At 38.3% G+C, this 21,081-nt stretch overlaps 1 protein-coding gene across 1 annotated transcript in view; it reads right to left on the bottom strand.

The window, feature by feature from the left end:
* Positions 1-21,081, bottom strand: part of ITGA8 (integrin subunit alpha 8) — a 193,442-nt gene that overhangs the window by 53,273 nt on the left and 119,088 nt on the right. Inside the window, exons 21-23 of the mRNA XM_040248977.1 lie at positions 19,424-19,516; positions 14,054-14,133; positions 9,676-9,756 (exon numbers count right to left, since the gene is read on the bottom strand). Of these exons, the coding sequence (XP_040104911.1) occupies positions 9,676-9,756; positions 14,054-14,133; positions 19,424-19,516 (254 nt within the window). The remainder of the gene's footprint in view (positions 1-9,675; positions 9,757-14,053; positions 14,134-19,423; positions 19,517-21,081) is intronic.

Raw genomic sequence — 21,081 nt, 5'->3', positions numbered from 1 at the left:
TTAAATATAGTTGATTCACAATATTGTGTCAGTTTCTGGTATACAGGATAGTGACTCAGTTATACATATATGTGTGTATGTATATATATTGCCCCCTTCATGGATATCACAGCCTTGTCATGGCAAATGGGTTGTGTAATTCAAAGAAGCTATAAGGCATGCTGTGCAGGGCCACCCAAGATGGATGGCTCATAGTGAAGAGCTCTGACAAAACGTGGTTCACTGGAGGAGGGAATGGCAAATCACTCCAATATTCTTGTTGGAAAACCCCATGGACAGGATGAAATGACAAAAAGATATGACATTGAAAGATGAGTCCCCTATATCAGAAGGTGTCCAGTATGCTACTAGGGAAGAGTGGAGGGCAATTACTAATAGCTTCAGAAAGAACCAAGAGCTTGGGGCTAAAGCAGAAATGCCTCTCAGTTGTAGATGTGTCTGGTGGTGGAAGTAAAGTGCAATGCTGTAAAGAACAATATTGCATAGGAACCAGGAATATTAGGTCCATGAATCAAAGTAAATTGGACATAGTCAAGCAGAAGATTGAACATTGACATCTTATGAATCGGTGAACTAAAATGGACAGGAATGGGTGAATTTAATTCAGATGACCACTATATCTACTACTGTGGCAAAGAGAAGGGGAAAAATTGGAAGAAGTGACAGATTGTATTTTCTTGTGCTCCAAAATCACTGTGAATGGTGACTGCAGCCATGAAATTAAAAGATGTGTGCTTTTTAATTGTGGTGCTGCAGAAGACTCTTGAGAATTCCTTGGACTACAAGATCAAACCAGTCAATCCTAAAGGAAATCAACCCTGAATATTCACTGGGAAGACTGATGCTAAAGCTGAAGCTCCAGTACTTTGGCCACGTGATGTGAAGAGCTGACTCACTGGAAAAAACCCTGATGCTAGGAAAGTTTGAAGGCAAAAGAAGAAGGGAGTGGCAGAGGATGAGATGGTTAGATAGCATCACCGACTCAATGGACATGAATCTGAGCAAACTTCAGGAGATATTGGAGGACAGAGGAGCCTGGCGAGCTACAGTTCATAGGGTCACAAAGAGTCAGACATGACTTAGCATCTGAACAATAGCAACATATATATTGCAATATATGTGTTTTTCATATTTTTCCATCATAGCTTATTGCAGGATATTGAACATAATCTCCTGTGCTATACACTAGGACTTTGTTGTTTATCAAGGACATGATTGAATTACTCTTCGTGAGCTTAATACTGTGCATGTTGGTCTTATAGCCAATTTACTTCTCTGTAGTTGTATGCTGAATTAATCCTTATACCAACAAATGACATGTAAATCTGCTTAAAGACAGTGTTGACATTATCTGGCTTTGAAACAAATGGGACAATTCTCAATACATTCTTTTTTTCCATTTGAAGAAATAAATCCATTTGAGTTTATTCTTCAAATTATAAAAATGACAGTAAAATTTAAAAAAAAATCAATAATTAAAATACATTGGAATAAACACCATTGGCCAAAAAGAAAATTAGATTTTCCTAAAGACTGAACATGAGATTTTCAACACATCAGCTGTTTGCCCCTTGAAAAATTAAACACTGGAACAAATATTATTGCCAACTATTTGGAGGAAAGAGCTTTACTAAGAAAAAATGGTTTCAGAAAACTTTACACTATCTTAGAAAACAATTGTTGGATATTAATCTAGTAATGAAATAACTGCATACACATGAGAAACCAAATTTTAATTACCTGTTTTGATCATTGCTAAAGCAAATAGAAAGTTTACTTCCTTTTTTAATTAGAAACCCTGGTGTCATAAATGATGGCAGAAATATAATTAAAAATATTAATCTCTTTAAATGGATATCTGAGAATAAAAAAGTGAAGTCACTCAGTCGTGTCCAAATCTTTGTGACTCCTTGGACAGTAGCCTACCAGGCTCCTCTGTTCATAGGATTTTCCAGGCAAGTGTACTGGAGTGGGTTGCCATTTCCTTCTCCAGGGGGTCTTTCTGACCCAGGGATTGAACCTAGGCCTTCCACGTTGCAGGCAGACACTTTATCATCTGAGCCACCAGGGATATCCAGTTAAATGAAGCACTTAGCTTACTTGGACTAAAATGAATTTTGGAATTAAGAAACAGTTTAAATTTATTTTTGGTTAGCAAAACAAAGATAAGCTAAGCTTAAAGAGATAAAATTTCATATACACTAGCTGTAAAAAGATATAAAAATAAGATGGTAAAAATAATGCTTGTGTTTTTCGTCTCTGATTTTTTTATATAGTGTTTATCTCATCAAGAGAGGGACAGTAGAATTAAATTAGAAATGCACAAAAATGAAACATCTAGATTAGTTCCAAATATCTCTAAATCAAACAAGTCACTTCCTATGAGTCATCTCATGAGTTAAAAAAGAAATTACAAAGAAAACTGATAAACATTTTGAGCTGAGTTATACTGAACATTCAACATATCAAAATTTTGGTATGCTGCTAAAATAGTTTTAGAGGAAAATTTATAGCACTAAATGCTTATGTAAGAAAAACTTGAAGAAAGTGTTTAATTTTACGTAGAGGAACTAGAAAAAGAAGAGAAAATCCAACTTAAAATGAACAGAATGAAAAAAATAATCACAAAAATAGAAACCAATGGAACAGAAAACAAAAACAAAAGCAAAATAAATGAATAAAAAGGAAAGAAAGAAAAATCAATGAAACAAACAAACAAAAAAACCTAGTTCTTTGAAAAGATCACCAAACACTAGTGAGACTGATAAGAGAAAAATATAGGGAATAGAGGTTACAAATTGCCAATATTAGAAATAATGAAGGGACACTATTAGAGGTCCTACAGACACTTAAAGGACAATGAGAGAAAATTATGTCAAAATGTGTAACAACTTAGATGAATGAAAGACAAATTCCTTGAAATACTACCAAAATTCACTAAAGTAGAAATAGATGATATGAATAGCCTTATATCTAAGGATGAAATGGAATTGTTAAAAAAAACTTCCTAACAAAATCCTCTCCTGAAAAAAAAAAAACAACCAAGCCCCACACTCCAGTCTCAGATGATTTCACTCGTGAATCTTACTATATATTTAAGTTAGAAATAATGCCAAGTCTACACACAATGTTTCACAAAAAAGAAAAGATGAGTGAATACTTCCATCTCATTTTAAGGAGCTAGCATCCTCCTAACACCAAAATCAGAACAAAAATTGGATGAAAAGAAAACAACAGATCAATATTTCCCATGAACATGTATGCAAAAGTCACTATCAAAATTTTAGCAAGTTAAATCCCACAATATATAAAAAAGAGAATCATCATGCTTAAGTGTGCTTCTTGCTCAGAGTGCAGTTTTGGTTTAAAATTCAGAAACAAAAATTAACCAAGTCACCACTTGAGTGGGCAAAAAGGGAGAAATCATTTAACTTATCCTGCTTCTGCAGACAAGAATAATAGAAGCCCCGCATTTGGTACTTCCCCAGACTTCCTCTTCATAGACACAGAAAACACATTTGACAAAACGGAATACACATTCATGTCAGAAACTGTTAAGACAATGAGGAAGAAGGGAACATTCTCAACCTAATAAAGGCATCTATAAAAACTGTGCAGCTAACATCAGACCTCATGGTAAAAGGCTGAATATTTTCTCTTTAAGATCAAATCAGGGTCTTTCGACAAAGCACAGTTTTCCATTTTACTTTTACCCCTTCTACTAGTTTTGCACGGGCAGTCTCTACTGGCAGTAAGAGAAGAAGAAGAAGAAAAGGCATAACTATATAGCAAACTAAAGAACCTCTTGAAGGTGAAAGAGGAGAGTGAAAAGGCTGGCTTAAAACCCAACATTCAAAAAATGAAGTTCATGGCACCTGGTCCTATCACTTCATGACAAATAGATGGGGAAACAATGGAAAAACAATGGAAACAGTGATAGACTTTATTTTCCCGGGCTCCAAAATCACTGTGGATGGTGGCTGCAGCCAAGAAATTAAAAGATGCTTGCTCCTTGGAAGAAAAGCTATGACAGACCTAGACAGTGTATTAAAAAGCAGAGATAAGAGACATCAGTTTGCTGACAAAGGTCCATAGAGTCAAAGCATGGTTTTTCCAGTGGTCATGTATGGATGTGAGAGTTGGACCATAAAGAAGCATGAACGCCAAAGAATTGATGCTTTTGAACTGTGGTGTTGGAGAAGACTCTTGAGAGTCCCTTAGACTGCAAGGAGATCAAACCAGTCAATCCTAAAGGAAATCAGTTCTGAATATTCACTGAAGCAACTGATACTGAAGCTGAAGCTCCAATACTTTGGCCACATGATGTGAAGAGCTGACTAATTGGAAAAGACCCTGATGCTGGGAAAGATTGAAGGCAGGAAGAGAAGTGGATGACAGAGGATGAGATGGTTGGATGGCATCACCGACTCAATGGACATGACTTTGAGCAAGCTCTGGGAGATGGTGAAGGAAAGGGAAGCCTGGCATGCTGCTGTCCGTGGGGTTGCAAAGAGTCAGACAAGACTGAAAGACTGCACCGAACAGAACATAGCAAATGGTTTAACCTTGCCACAAAGAGGTCTGGTCTTTGCCCTCAACTTCTGAGAGATAAGCTCTCAAAATTTTATGCCTGAGAGAAGGAAGGTGGGGTGGGGAGGTCACACTGGATAGTCTAAAGACAATTTTCGGAGTTGCTCACATCAGGAAGACCAATAGAGTAATTCATGATGGGAGGCTCGATCACATCATCTCAGTCATCCTGGAGACTGAGATCAATTAAGTATGCATAACCAATTAATATAGCGTGTATAATCCACACTACTATGTATAAATAGAAAACTAAGGAGAATCTACTATGTAGCACAGGGAACTCAATCTACTCAGTGCTCTGTGATGACCTAAATGGGAAGGAAATTCCAAAAGGAGGAAATAAATGTATACGTATGGCTGATTCACTTTGCTTCACAGCAGAAACTGACACAACAGTGCAAAGCAATTATACTACAAATAAATAAATATAAATATTTACCAAAAAATGTAACTGGTCAGTCAGTCAATCATGCCTGTCTTATGGAGCACCGTTCTCCAAAAAACCCACAACTGAACACAGGCCTGAGTGAGTTTCTCTGGTTATAGCATACTGTTACACATCAATACCAGGAAAGTAACCCATCCTGCCTCTGCAGACGAGAATAATAGAAGCCCTGTGTTTGGTACTTCCCCAGACTGCAGCTATGCACCTTTGGCCCCTGGCTGATTGTAATCTGCGTCTTTTCCCTGTGATAAACTGTTCTCATGAGTATAATAGCTGTCAGAGTTTGGTGCGTCCTTCTAAGTGAATTATTGAACCTGTGGGTGGATGGGAACCACCCAAATCTGTAGTTCATGTCAGAGGCGAGGGTCATCTCTGCTCTCTAATTTTGTATCTGGTTAAACTTTTGAACATGCAGATTAGAAAGGAAGAAATAAAATTGTCTTTATTCGCAGGTCATATGATAACTCTGTAGAAAATCCTAGGAAATCGTCAAACAAAACGCTTCTAAATTGTTTAGTGAGTTCACCAAGATCTCAGAATACACTACTGCATTTCAAGACGTGTTGTCTCTGTATACACATAGCTCCATGAGACAGAACAGGAGGTACAAAGACTCTCAGGTGGACAACAGATTGTTTAACAAAGAAAGGGAAAGTCGCTCAGTAATGTCTGACTCTGCGATCCTGTGGACTGTGGCCTGCCAGGCTCCTCTGTCCATGGGATTCTCCAGGCCAGAATATTGGTGTGGGTAGCCGTTCCCTTCTCCAGGGGATCTTCCCAACTCAGGGATCAAACCCAGATCTTCCACATTGCAGGCAGATTCTTTACCGTCTGAGTCACCAGGGAAGTCCAAGAATACTGGAGTGGGTAGCCTAGCCCTTCTCCAGCGGATCTTCCTGACCAAGGAATTAAAACGGAGTCTGCCTGCAATGCAGGCAGATTCTTTACCAGCTGAGCTACCAGGGAAGCTTTTGTTCAACAAAGGTGCTGAGTAATTCAGTGGGGGAAAGGATAGTCTTGAACAAATGGCACAACAAGTGGATATTTGCATGCAAAAGTGAACCTTAGCCCTAACCTCACTCCAGATATAAAAATTAGCTTAGAAGGAATCATAGACCAAAATGTAAAACTATGAAACTTATAGAAGAAAACACAGGAGAAAATCTTGTGACTTTGGATAAAGCACAGATTTACATAGGACACAAAGACCACAAACTGTAAAATGTTTAAAAGTTGGATTTCATCAAAATGTAAAATGTTTGCTCTTTGAACATCACTGTTAGAAAGTGACAAGCCAGTAGGACACTGCTCTGATAAGTGATTTTGTATCCATAATGTGTAAGGAACTTTTACGACTTGACAGTAGGAGAGAAAGCTCAGTAATAAATGGGTAAATGGGTGAAAATTTTAAAAGACACTTTACAAAAAAAGGGGGATATGGATGGCAAATAACCAGTGAAAAGATGCTCAGTATCATTAGTCATAAGAAAATATTAATTAAAGCCTCAGTGAGATACTTCTCATTGACACACCAAAATGGCTAAAAACAAATAAACCAATCTCAAGCACACTCTGGCAACCATACAGACCAGCTAGAACTTCTGTGCTTTGCTGGTGGGAATGCAAAATAGAAATGGTACAGCCACTTTGAAAAACAGTTCAGTAGTTTCTATAAAGCTAAACACACACTTGCCATACGAGTCAGTACCACCATTTGTGAAAACAAGTGTCCCAAGACCCATATGTGAATGCCTATGGCAGACTTAGTATTAATAGCCCGAAACAGGAAACAACCCAAATGTTCACCAACTGGTGAATGGATGAGCAATGTATGGGAAGTCCAGATAGTGGAATACCTCTCAGAGAAAGAACTGCACAACATTGTTTTTCTTTGAGATGTTGTGGGGAGGGGGGTGGGAGGGGGGTTCATGTTTGGGAACACATGTACACCTGTGGTGGATTCATGTCAATGTATGGCAAAACCAATACAGAATTGTAAAGTAAAATAATAAATAAATAAATAAATAAAATGGAAAAAAAAACCAAAAATATTGATACATGTAAGAACATGGAATATTTTTTCAAATGCATTATGCTAAGTGAAAGAAGTCAGTCTCAAAAGGTTACATTCTATATGAGTATATTTATATGACTTTCTAGGAAGAGAGTCACAGAAAATAGATCAAGGTTGTCAGAGCCTGGGAGTGGGGGAAGGATTGCCAAAAAAGTACATGAAGATACTATTTGGGGTTTTGGAACTGTTTTATAGTGAATGCTCTTGTGGTACCATAACTCTTCAAACTAGATACCTAAAAAAAGGGTGAGTTTTACTTTATATAATATATATTTCAATAAACTTGACTTAAAAAATATCGCAAACCCCATAGACTGTAAAAAGACATTTGCAGTATGTGTAACTAATAAAGAAATAGTGTCTCAACTCTAGAATATGAAAGAACACCTATGAACTAATAAAAAGTCAAGTCTCTTAATAGAAATAGGTGTAAAAGAATGAACAGAAATTGCCTGATAGGAAGAATAGAAGTTAAAAAACATTAAAAAGCAAGCAAACATAAAAAAAGCTGCTTAATCTCATTTAGAAATCAAGGAATAGCCAATTAAACCTTCAATTGAATACTATTTCCTATCTATCAGATTGGCTCAAGCTAGTTAATGAGGAGCAATGGAAATGTCAATCCACTTCTTTCAGGGCTGTAATCTGGTAGAACTACTTTGGAAAACAATTTGGTATTCTCAGTAAAGTTAAACAGTATATACTCTCTAATGCTGAAATTCCACCTCTAAACATATACCTTTCTGACATTCTGCCATGAGTGTACTTGAAGATACATATAAAGTAGATAACTAATGAAAACCTACTATACAGCATGGGGAAAAAAAAGAAAGGTTCAAGCTGTTTGTAGGGAATATTTTAAGTTAACCTTAAAATGCATTCCAGCATACAGTAGGTGCAGACAAATAGTTTTTGATTCCACTTATACAAGGTACCTGGAGTAGTCAAATTCATAGAGTTGCAGGGTGCACTGATGGATGCCAGGGGCCAGGATTTGGAGGGATGAGGTGTGGGATGAGGAATGGGGATTTACTGTTTAATGGGGACAGAGTTTCAGCTTAGGAAAGTAAAAATTTTAGGAGGTGGATGATGGTGAGAGTTGTACAACAATGTGAATGTACTTAGTGTCCCTGAGCTGTACAGTTAAATACGGTTAAAATAGTATGTTTTATATTATGTGATTTTTCCACAAAAAAATTTTAAAACATTTGTAAAAAAGCAAAAATACAACCCCAATAGTAGACTAGATACATAAGTTAAATTATAGCTTTATAATAGCTTTATAATGCTATATTCTTCTGCAATTAAAATGAATGAACTAGAGGCACATGCATTAAAGTGAGCAAATGTCAAAAACATTCACTTGCATGAAAAGAAATCACAGAAGCACACACAAAATTTGTGCAGACAAGGTTCAAAGACTTCTCTCTCATAGGCTGTAGATCACCATTATTTTAAAAACATGCAGCTGGACATAAGCTGCCTGGATTTACACTCCAGCTGCTCACTTTCTAGCTGGGTCACCTTCAACTCCTTATACCAAAATTTCCTCACTTGCACAGCGAGAGTACTAGTCCATATTAAGAGATGCTAACACACTAGGGTAGCATGTGAAAGGATCCACAACTGAGGGCGTTGTTATCATTCCCTAAGGGTCGGACACGACTGGAGCGACTTAGCAGCAGCAGCAGCGACCCACTAGGCAGAACCTCAGTGGTCCCGGGATGGCATATGGGAACCCCCACCCCTACCCTGCTGCCATGGAGCACCTGGGGCAGCAGGAAAAGAAGGCACAATGACAGTGCCTTTGAGTGCAGAAATCTACAGTTGGCGTCATGGAGGAGTGTGCACTCCTAGGTCTCAGGACTTATGAAAAAGGAAAGGAACTGAGATTTCTGGAGCCCCGGGGACAGTTCACATTTGTAGCTAGGTCCTTGATGGTTCTGATAAAACAAGAATTAGAATAAAATCAATCAAGTCCACACTTGGTACAAGATAAGAACTACATGTAGTCCATTTCCGATTTCTTTTCCCCCCAGGCACAGATTTCCCAGATGGTATTTATTCCAAGCCTTTTGCTTGACCACTTTCTTCCTGTCTCTCAACGGATTGCTTATTGGCAACTTCTTCAAAGAGTGGGGCAGGAGGAAAAAGACACAAAGTGTGGAGCCCATCAACCCTCACATCTGACTTAGCCATTTCTTAAACTCAAGATGTGGTATGGTGAGGCTGAATTTTCATTATGCCAAAATAACTACTGGAAAAGTGAGACTTTCAGGCAATCACATTGCCTATTTTATTTGGCTTCTTATCACTAGCTTTTATAGTTTGAATACTTAACTATCAGTTTGTGGGGTATGGGGGTAAAGTGATCTCAGGGTTGACTCCACTTTCCAATGGAAAGCTAATGATGGGTTGAAAAGAATGAAACTTTATAACCGAAGGGAATTGTCATCTCTAATACATTAGGAAAATTCCATATTGTTTTTACTAGTATTTTATCATAACTCATATATAGAGAGCTATTATTAAAATTAATTACTATAATATCTTGTTTATTACTTACCCTCTTATTTCTACTTGAGCTACAGCAGTGATGTTGATTTGCAGGCTCACAAAATTGCTGTCTGGGTTGTCCTTGTTGGAACTAAAATACAGTGACAAATGATTTAAATATATTTTCTCAGATGTGTTAACTACATGATCATAAAAAAAACTTTTATATATCGAAGGAGCACCATGTTTTACCAATATGATCATTCGGAAAACAAAGGCATATCCATTCTACAAAATCATAACCATTTGTAAATGGAAATACTAAGATCCTCTATGATCAAAAGTAATAACTTTAGATTTATCTAATTTTTTTAGATTTAGTCTAGTCAAGGCTGTGGTTTTTCCATTGGTCATGTATCGATGTGAGAGTTGGACTATAAAGAAAGCTGAGCGCTGAAGAATTGATGCTTTTGAACTGTGGTGTTGGAGAAGACTCTTGAGAGTCCCTTGGACTGCAAGGAAATCCAACCAGTCCATTCTAAAGGAGATCAGTCCTGGGTGTTCTTTGGAAGGAATGATGCTAAAGCTGAAACTCCAGTATTTTGGCCACCTCATGCGAAGAGTTGACTCATTGGAAAAGACTCTGATGCTGGGAGGGATTGGGGGCAAGAGGAAAAGGGGACGACAGAGGATGAGATGGCTGAATGGCATCACTGACTCAATGGATGTGAGTCTGAGTGAACTCTGGGAGATGGTGATGGACAGGGAGGCCTGGCGTACTGCAATTCATGGGGTCCCAGAGAGTCAGACATGACTGAGCGACTGAACTGAAATGAACTGAATAACTTTAGAAAGTCATAACTTTCGAAGATGAAACACCTTATCCGAAAACATAACAGATTTCTAGAGAAGCCAACACTTCTTCCTTTCAATGACTAAGCCCAAAAGGCAGTGAGCTGAGTTCATTGTCCAGCTTCTACAAGGAACACGTTCTTTAACTTCTTTATGTACCAAGTTCATTGCCCATCAAATGGGAAAGGACAGCACAGTCAACTCCTGATTTTCCATGCTAATGAAAGGAGACCTGGCATGAATAAGCCAAGAGCAGCACATAATGGGAAAAGCATTTCTATTTGGCTCTGGAATGCATCATCCCATACATTGTTTTGGCAGCAAATTTATCTTCCTTATGGTTTATTTTTTGTGTAATATTAAAATAAGTGAACTTTATTGCACACTCACTGGCTACCTAAGATGAGAGGTGAGGAGTGAATTAGAAGCATGGCCAATGGTGTGAAGAAGCAAGATCCAAGGAAGCTGGGCAGTTAGGAGACAAAATAGATGTTCACCAAGTACATGAAGACACTCAAGATAGAAGATCCATGTTTAATAATAGTTCTTTGAACACTGGCAAAATTATTTTTAAGTTTTCTGTTTCTTTCTCTCAAGCAAATATAAATAGATATAAAATTTAACTTAAAAAATGCACGTATGAAACAACCATTACTGTAAAGAAACTACGTGGTCTCTTAAGAGGCTGGACCAGTAGGTGGGCTTTTGGTGCAGCTGCCATTTGTGTTCATTGTCTTCCTGGGCTGTCATTGAAGTCACCCTAATACCCCAAAAGCTCATGCAGCTCTTAGCAAACAGCAAACCAGGATGTGACACCGCTGCTAACAGGTCATGTTTATATTCAGGTCTCATTAAGAAGAGAAAGCTTCCCCTTTTTTCATCATCAACTCTCACGCAGATGCAGTGAACAAGCTCTCATACTGACGATGGTAATGGGGCATGTCCTGACTAGCTTTTGAAGCTTTCCAAATGTGGGAGCAGGAAAAGATATGATAAAGTCTGCTTTCAAAGCAGGAGGAGACAGGACTGTTCCCACAACGCTTTTGAAAAGTCCTGGTCGATTGTATACACTGATAAGGCAACTTAAATGGCAAACACACATAAAAGATATAAACAGGCAAATGTCAGGCTCATTTCCTGCAAATGGGTATCACTGCTAAGCTTGTGACAAGGCTAGAGGGACTTGTTCACCAAAGTTTGAACCCCAATTTCCAGGCTACTTTATTATTATCACATCTGGGGAGGATCAGCCACCTAAAAAGGTTTTTTTTTTTTTAAGGCAGGATTCTGACTTACCACTAAGAAGTCATTAAGTAATTCCACTTGTTACAGACTTTGCGGTTCCAACTGCATTTCAGGGAATGCTGCTGTTTGGAAGCTTAAATCTGATTGTTCCACATTTTAACCCAAACCTTGTTTCTAGGGTACTACTGCTTTACAACAGTAGAAATTAGAATTATGATAAAAAAAGTTTCACTTAAGTTATCCTATAATTCTATTGCATTTTGCTTCCAAGTAGTTTAATGAAAACAATTTTCATGGCAGCATCCTAAAAATATAAATAGATGTCAAGTATTAAATTATCTTGGGACAGGAGTCTAATACGGGGCTTACAGAAGCTGTTTTGAAAAGTTGCAATAGCAGTGGTGGAATCAGAGGCTGGATCTGGAAGGCTAATTTAAATCATCCTCCACACACATGCCTGCTGGCACCAGTGGTGGTGTCAGCAACCAGCAGGGTCAGCAAATCTCCTGGTAAGAAAGACGCCAGGCCGGATATATAACTTAGAGGCATCTTTCACCTCTTTCCTGGAAGGAATGAACCCTCCCTCACTAACACCTCTGCTCCATTCAAACAAGCCATTCATCATTGGCCTGGATGTTCAACTATTTATACCTTCGGTGCTAGTTCTTCTCAAGGAATGATGAATTTCCTCTCCATGACTATAGCCTATGTCAGGAACCAAGGATAAACATGTCTTTCACTTATTACTCTGATGCTATTTTCTTCTTCCATATTGTTTCCTATTTCTATTTTCTAACATTCCCTCTATGCAGTCTGTCAGCAAAACAACACAATGTTCATTTCACCATTACCAGGATCAGCTTCAAGGATGGTCATAAAGATCTGTTCGCCTGTGGGAATCACAAACTGAGACCAGCTCTAAACAGGGAGGAAGATGTTTACATGTCACACAGAGCCGGGGCATGGAGAGACCAGTTAATGCAAACATTTGGTGACACAAAATATTTAAAGTTTATTAATTTACACAGCCCTCTTCTCTTTGGGGTTCTATTTGTGGAAAGAGGTATTAAATGTGGGTACCTGTGGTCAATATGGTCAAAAACTTGAGTTCAGACTTTAGAGCACTTGGTTTAATTTATTTTTGGTTTAAGTTGAATACAAACCATCCATTAAACACTTATTTATGTTGTTGGAGTCTGCCAGCAAAGCATGCAGATAAATGCTCATCACTCACATACTAGTGTAAATTTGAGTATTAAAAGTATTCTCAAATACTTTTATTTCTATAACATATGTTTTTGGAATTTGATGGCTACTAAAAGCTCTTGCCTCTCTAGTTATTTCTGCATTTTCAGAATAATGTTAAAATAATCATGAGTTTCTATAGCATATAAGGATGGAATATAATCATGGACTGTTCTTTTAGATGAAGAGGGATGTTTAAAATGTGACCATTTCTATTTTCCATCAAATTCAGCACTTCCTCACTGAATTCTTCATTTAAAAATATATTTATTTATTTGGCTGCAATGGGTTTTAGTTGCAGCACTCAAAATCTTCAATCTTAGTTGCATCATGTGGGATCTAGTTCCCTGATCAGGGACTGAACCTGGGCCCCCCTGCACGGGGAGCAAGGAATTTTAGCCACTGGACCACCAGGGAAGTCCCTGAATTCATTATTTGAATGGTTATCTATAGGACGATTTGGGGGAAGGCATTAACAGTATTATTCAGTGTTCTTTATTCCTTGATTGAACTACTAGTTACATCCATTCTGTTATTCGAAACTGCAATCAAAAGTGAGAAGCAAACGTCAGGAATTTGCTTTGCATCTTTGTACCAGGTTTTAAATGCTGCGACTTTTATAAGTTAGGAATCTTTTTTGGAGTGATAAAAAGCTTCATGCTACTGTAGAATCAGTGTCACAGACAATGATGGTGAGAAACATATTATTGTCTGGAGTGATGGTGGTCCTTCCTCATGCAGTTCTTTACCTTTTCCTTTTTTTCCCCCTGAAAACTTAGACATATAAACCAGAGGTTTCCCAAATGAGAATATTTAGAACCACCTGAACCTTTCGAAAAATATACATCTATGTAGATACAAAGAAGTGATTTTACTCTCACTCCACAGCCTGCAGAATGGATCTCTTCTTCAAAAGCAAGAAAAAAAAGTAAATAAATAAAAAGGAAAAGAAAGAAAGAACTGGGATAATAGAAACAAAGGAAAATGGCCTGTGAACATATGGGTTCTAATTTTAGAAGACCTGTTAAGGTGAAGGAGCATTCATTTCACTATGGATCTCATTAATACTAAACACTGACAATAATTTATGCATATAAAGGTCTCACCTTCTGATTTGAAGATCGAAGTTAATGCTCATGTTTGTTTTCTCGAGACGTGGAACTGTAAATCGAAGGCCCAGAGAAGACTAAAAAAAAATCACAAGACATTAAGTTTATTACATGAAAGGAACCTTATATATAGCTTAACAATCTGTTTATGTCACCCCTGTGAATCCCCATCCTAGACTGCTGTTGCTTCTACGCTGGGGGAGCTGAGACTTCAGGGCCCAGGCCATGCAGTGCTGTGCTGTGCTTAGTCGCTCTGTCATATCATGGACTGTAGCCCGCCAGGCTCCTCTGTCCATGGGATTCTCCAGGCAAGAATACTGGAGTGGGTTGCCATGCCCTCCTCCAGGGGATCTTCCCAACCCAGGGATTAAACCAAGGTCTCCCACATTGCAGGCAGATTCTTTACCACGTGAGCCACCAGGGAAGTCCAAGAATCCTGGAGCAGGTAGCCTATCCCTTCTCCAGGGGATCTTCCCCACCCAGGAACTGAACGGAGATCTCCTGCATTGCAGGCAGATTCTTTACCAGCTGAGCTACCAGGAAAGTCCCTCCAGGACACGGAAGTGCCTATACATTGTCCTTTTTTCATTTAGCCTCTTATCTCTCTTTTCCTGCCACCTTCTTTACAAATTAAAACAACCTAAATATATGAGAGGAGATTGATTTAGAATACTGTGGTGATTCCGTTTGATGGAAATTCATGTCATCGTTGAATGTATAACTGTGACGCCTATGCAATGTAGAAAATGCTTCTAATGTAATGATGATCAATAAAGAAAAAAAAGTTACAAACTTGTATGTACCATGTGTTTCAGCTACAGTTTTAAAAGGCTGCCAGTGGAAAAATTAATGTATGGGAGTGAGGATGTCTTGTTAGAAAATAACCAGGATAATATGTTACGGTTGAAGTTGTAAGTGTATGGATTATATTTTCCACCTTTCTTTTCCAAAGTTTTAAAACTGTCCTTATTGTTTTTACAGTTTGAAAACAGATTTTTAAAAACCTGAAGAAAAATTAATCCAATGATAATATAAAAAGGAAGTAAAAAATAAAAGCTAAGACATATATTACTTACTCTCCCATGTACTTCTAAGTGCAAAGTCTAAGTCTGTAAGCCTTACATGCAAAGTCTCACAAAATCACAGCAACCACACTACAAAATAGGTACCTTGATCATTGACATTTTACTGTCCATAGCCATCTGAGGATTCAGGAGATTAAGTGTCTTGTTCCAGGTGTAGAGCAAATGAACTCTAGAGTTGGAACTGAAATCACTACAAGCCAACTCAAGAACCTGAAACTCACAGCCACTACACTGTGAGAATCAAACCAGCAATAAAAACTCATGTTGTCATGAACCAGTAATAATCTGAGCTAATAAATCATCATTTTTTATCACAAATCATCATGATTTCATCAGCCTGTACTGAATGGGCTGCAAGTCAGGTACGCCCTGGTGTGTTAGTCACTCAGTCATGTCCAACTCTTTGCAACCCCATGGACCGTAGCCCACCAGGCTCCTCTGTCCATGGGATTCTGAAGGTAAAAACACTGGAATGGGTTGCCATTCCCTTCTCCAGGGGATCTGTCTGATCCAGGGATCAAACCTGGGTCTCCTGCCTTGCAGGCAGATTCTTTACCCTCTGAGCCACCGGGGAAGTTCTAACTGCCCTGGTGGCTTTACATCACATCACTGATTGCTCCAAATATTCCTACAATAGGTATTCACCCACTTCAATTTGACTTGCCCAAGGGATCACTGCTTGTCACTGAAGAAACTGGGACTTAAACCCAGGTGTGCCTAATTATTAAACCTATGGATCCTTATGCCCCAACCAGGAAGAATTCCTTTAAAATTCCAGATGTGCAATTTTCTATCAGACCTCTAGGACTTTGCACATGTTCTTCCCTCTTCTTTAGAAACTTTTAAAGTCTTTGCCTGTGCTTCCTACTTGGAGAACTCCTACTAATGCTTCAAAGTTCAGGACACGAGATCGCCCTGCAGCACATCCTCCAATCTTCCAGGCCAAGTCAGGCAGAAACATTCTCTTTATTCTTTATCTCCTTCTTTGGTACTTTCCCAGGACTCAACCTGTGGTACTGAAAAATTTTAAGTTTCTTTATAAAAATTATTTATTTGGTTGCACTGCTTCACTGTGGCATGAGCGATCATTTGTTGAGGCATGCGGACTCTTAGCTGCGGCATATAGAATCTAGCTCCCTGACCAGGGATCAAATCCGGGTCCCCTGCATTGGGAGCGTGGAATCTTAGCCACTGGACCACCAGGGAAGTCCTCAAATTTTAAGTTTCTTATCAAGTGGGGATTATACATTTTTTCTTGATATTATCAGACTCTAGTTTAATACAAGGCATATAGAAGGGGTGTAATTAAAAATAGCTGACAGAATGGTGAAAAAGTGTGCTTTTGTTTGCACACTTCCAGTGGTGGGTGCTTACTAGTGGTGAGGCCTGTTTGATGTTGGTCTTTTATTATATATACAACACAAGATGAAGATACAATGAAAATGTGACTTTGGGTCATATCTCTGGGCATTGATTCTAAACAGTCTTTGTTGAGCTACTTTTTTTTTTTTTCATTCTACTTGAGAAGCTTTGAAAATTTTTACAAATCTTATTGGTATATAAATATTTTTATATTATTAAAGCTAATATATGAAAATGATCAGCTTACAAATCAGAGGTGAAACTTCTAAATACAACCTTGAATGTTCTGTTAAAAAGTCACTTGAAAACTATTTTCTAAAAAATCCTGGGACTGGAATAATTAATCCTAGCAGTTTGTGACGCTTATTTAATATTTAGGACTGCTTTTACATTTGGAATTTTATTAAAACCCATTGAAAGTATTATTTTAGAAGTACAAGATGAAGAAGTAAATAAATCAAAGTGTTTTATAACAAAAGAGAATGCAATAAAATTTGATGTGTTTAAGGGCATTCAAGGGTGAGATAAGAAAGCTATTAGGTTTCCCCTACTATAGACCTCAGAGATAAACGAATACAAACAATTTACTTCCTTGACTTCTAAAGGTTATTTGCTGGTAAAATGGATTGACGTCTTTTCACAAAAACACATTTGTGGCTAAGACCACACTGCCATTTTTACCCTCCACTTTGAACAGTACTGGTGTCCAGTTTTTGTTCCAAGACTATCCTTAGTTATTGATGAACTTATATGATCTCTGGTCTGGATTTAATGCTTTTAATACTAAAAAAGGAATGAGTGCTACCATTAATACCATGTCAACTCATTTCTCTCTGACCTTAGGTAGACCTCTTCCTATCAAATTGGGCAGTTAGATTTTTCTTGAAAACTAGCCAAAGGATTTATAAGCTTCTAGATAAAAGGATTCTAATGAAAGCTGTTCCACTATCTCAGCTTAGACATCCCATTCTATCTTTCATGGCTTGCTTGAAATATCTCATCTGTTATTCATTAATTTTTATCCAATTTTTGTAGGCCCACTAGAATGCAGGCTTTCTGTTGAGACCTGGTTCGAATCTGGGTTCTGTTCTTCATTACGTGCAACTTTGGGTAATTCATTTGATTTCTCTAAGTCTCCGTTTCCTCATCTGTAATATGGGAGAAACACCTGACTCATAGGATCGCCGGTTGTTGTAAAAATTAAATGAGATAACACACACACAAACCACCCAGTGAAGGGTTTATAACACAGAGGGCAATCAATACATGTTAGCTAATAAAAATCTATTATAAATGTTTATCTTTCATTTAAATATTTACTTTTTTTTGACTCAAGAAGTGAATTTATTAGACTACAGCTTGGCATATCTTTTAAATACCCAAGATCAATGGAAGGATAATCAATTTAAAATGTGAGAAAGTAAACATATTATTCTAGCACAGTATCCTAGAGTATAAACTGGGAATAAGTATTACTTGATAGAAAGTTTCAAACACTCAAATAAATGTGAGAAACACTGGGATAGAAGGTTTCTTTACTGCAGAACTTCTCAGCACTTTAAATTACAGGCACCTGAAGGTCCCAGCAGAGAAGGCAATGGCCCCCCACTCCAGCACTCTCGCCTGGAGAATCCCATGGGCGGAGGAGCCTGGTGGGCTGCAGGCCATGGGGTCGCTAAGAGTCGGACATGGCTGAGCGACTTGACTTTCACTTTTCACTTTCACGCACTGGAGAGGGAAATGGCACCCCACTCCAGTGTTCTTGCCTGGAGAATCCCAGGGACGGGGGAGCCTGGTGGGCTGCCGTCTATGGGGTCACAGAGTCGGACACGACTGAAGCGACTTAGTAGCAACAGCAGCAGAAGGTCCCAGAGAGGATATGATTCTTAGCAGTGACTACAGGATTCCCTTTAAAAGGCTCATCTCAAAGGAATAACAGTCTCTGGAAGACACTTTGGGAAGCTGTTTTAATACAAACCTACACACTTACACATTTCCAGAAAAAGTTTTTTCCAAACAAGTCATTTCATTATCAATGATTCATAAACATCTATTTTAAAACAGAGAAATACATATGTTTCACTTGTAATACTTAATTACGTAGCATTTGTAGATTTCAGTTTTCCCCCCTTGATTTATGACTCCATAAAATAATGACTTTCACTATGATATTTATTACAAGAAGTTACTCTGTATATACTTAAACTACAATGGCATAAAATGAATTTATTGCCCACAAGGAATCCTGAATGGGAAGTTCCTAAATCAGGAAACAAAGGGAAGAAAAAGGACTCCTTATTTTTTTATAAGCCTGTTACAGATCATGGTTAACCCTTTCTTTATTTTTGCTACAATTCTCTGTATTATTCTTCATCAAGTAAGGTGCATGGAAAATACGGACCTGGTAAAGTCGCTTTAAAACCTGGATTATAGTCATATTTTAACGTGAAAATACTGTGAATATATTCACATGGGAGGTATATCTAAAATAAAAGTTTAATCATCATTGCTAAAATTATTAATTCTGTTATTTCTTAAACCCTTTCAATCATAGTTCTTGGACTCAAAGGAAAAAAACTGTAGTGAAATTCAAAGAAAGAATATTAAAAAAAAATCTGCAGTAAAAAAAAAATAGCCTTTAGAAATTTGTTGAAACTGAAGCTATGTGAGAGTGATGTCAAAAGAGAAGGCATGTGAAAGCATTCATCATTTTGTGTATTTAAGCTCAGTTTATCCAGTTGGCACAGGTTATGATGCAAAATCCCACCACCCTGGGAATTTCCTGACAAATTGGTTTTAGTTGCCAGGTGCTAAGTTGCTGAGTGCTAACTGGTGGTGGGGGAGGGGGGTGGCTTTCCACTAGTTCTCTTTACAATTCAATTAGACAGAAGTCAGTTAAGGGCATCTGGTTTTTTCTTACATTTGTTCCAGCCACCATAGGGTTCCCAAGGTCACACACCACCATTCGGGTGACATTGTCCATCTTGTACTCACAACTCAGTGGGCGCAATGCCTGCAACAAGGAAGAACACCAGTGCGGAGTCAGGGGGCAGAATAAACAAAAGTAATGGGGCAGCCGGGAAGCTTCTCTTGATTTCAAACACCTGTGTGAATGCCTGAGCCCAAAGATTCATGTGTGACCATCAACTTGGAAGAGAAGTGTGTGAGAAAAGACCAAAGTTTAATTTTAAGAAGTAATGTGCTGGATGGGTAAACACATCTTTTGTGTTTCATCGAGGAAGAAAACACTGTGCAGAATATTTATATGCACACTTTTGAAATGATTTGCACTACTGTTTAATGTGGGGCATGAATATTACAGATTTAAACATGACTAAGCCAATTCTTGCAAAAACGAATGACAGCAAGATATATAGGTTATCATATGACCCAATGACCATTTGCAAGAGAATTGCTTTGAACACACATTTCTCCCTACATTGGTTCCATGTTGAGATTACACACCCAATCTTAGTTCAGTCTTATAAATACTTAAGATGACAAGAGAGCACATTTATGTTTACCCCCTGCTTTTCATCTTCTTTTGTGCCCCACATCCTATTCTGATTAGAATATATATAAAGTCAAGTTCAAAGAGATGCTTAGAATTATGTGCTGGAGAAGGTCTGAAGGTTACACTCAATGGAGGGGGAAAGTAAAGGAGGTTTATCACTGGACTCCTATCCTCTGCTCACAGCTCTTCTTGTGTCTTCAGGCTACTCCCATTTGTCTGGAAGTCCACAGCTGGATCTACACCCAGAGCTGCTTTCCATCTTTCAAAACCTAATGTCTCTATGGCCCTGCTCTGGCTTTGAGCAGCTAGACATGTTCATCCATTCTTTCACTCTAACTTGTTAAGTGCCACTGATATATTACCTGTCAGCCTCACTGCCAAAGATAAGCTTGCAAAATGAGGACTTTGACAAAGGACCGCATGAGAGGACCGTGGAAAAGGGATCCAAATATGAGGACCTCTTATCCATCTGTCAGCCCTACTGAAATTTCATTTAAGAAAGTCATGTGAATTTTCAAGTAGAAGTTTCAGAAACCATCCCCTTTCCCTTCTTCCCACTTCACTGAGAAAAACCAAGAATCAAAACAAAGAAAAGGCAAACAAATCTCAGACATCTAAGTCAAGATTTCCGTGGGTAAATCATACACTTTAAGAAAATAAGTTTAAGAGGGCAGGGGTTTTTGTATCTGTTCTATTCCCAGAGGCTAGAACAATGTCCAGCACAAAGCAGTAGATGGTGTCTGGAGATACAGAGCATAAGTAGCTCATAATCTCTCCTACAAGGAGCCTGAAATAAAATAGACAAACACATGTTGTTGTTGTTGTTCAGTTGCTAAGGGTCCGACTCTGTGACCCTATGGACTGTGGCCTGCCAGGATCCTCTGTCCATGGGATTCTACAGACAAGCATAATGGAGTGGGTTGTTGTTTACTTTTTCAGGGGATCTTCCCAACAAGGGATCGAACTTGTGTCTCCTACATTGGCAGATGGATTCTTTACCGCTGTGTGCCAGGAAAGCCCCATGGACAAGCACATACTTAAGTATAAAACCCTTTTCCTGCCAC

The sequence above is a fragment of the Oryx dammah genome, unplaced genomic scaffold, assembly GCF_014754425.2.
Source record: "Oryx dammah isolate SB20612 unplaced genomic scaffold, SCBI_Odam_1.1 HiC_scaffold_10, whole genome shotgun sequence".
In the NCBI taxonomy this organism is placed as follows: Eukaryota; Metazoa; Chordata; class Mammalia; order Artiodactyla; family Bovidae; genus Oryx; species Oryx dammah.
Note: the sequence above shows the minus strand (reverse complement) of the source record. Positions and strands in the feature narration are given on the sequence as shown.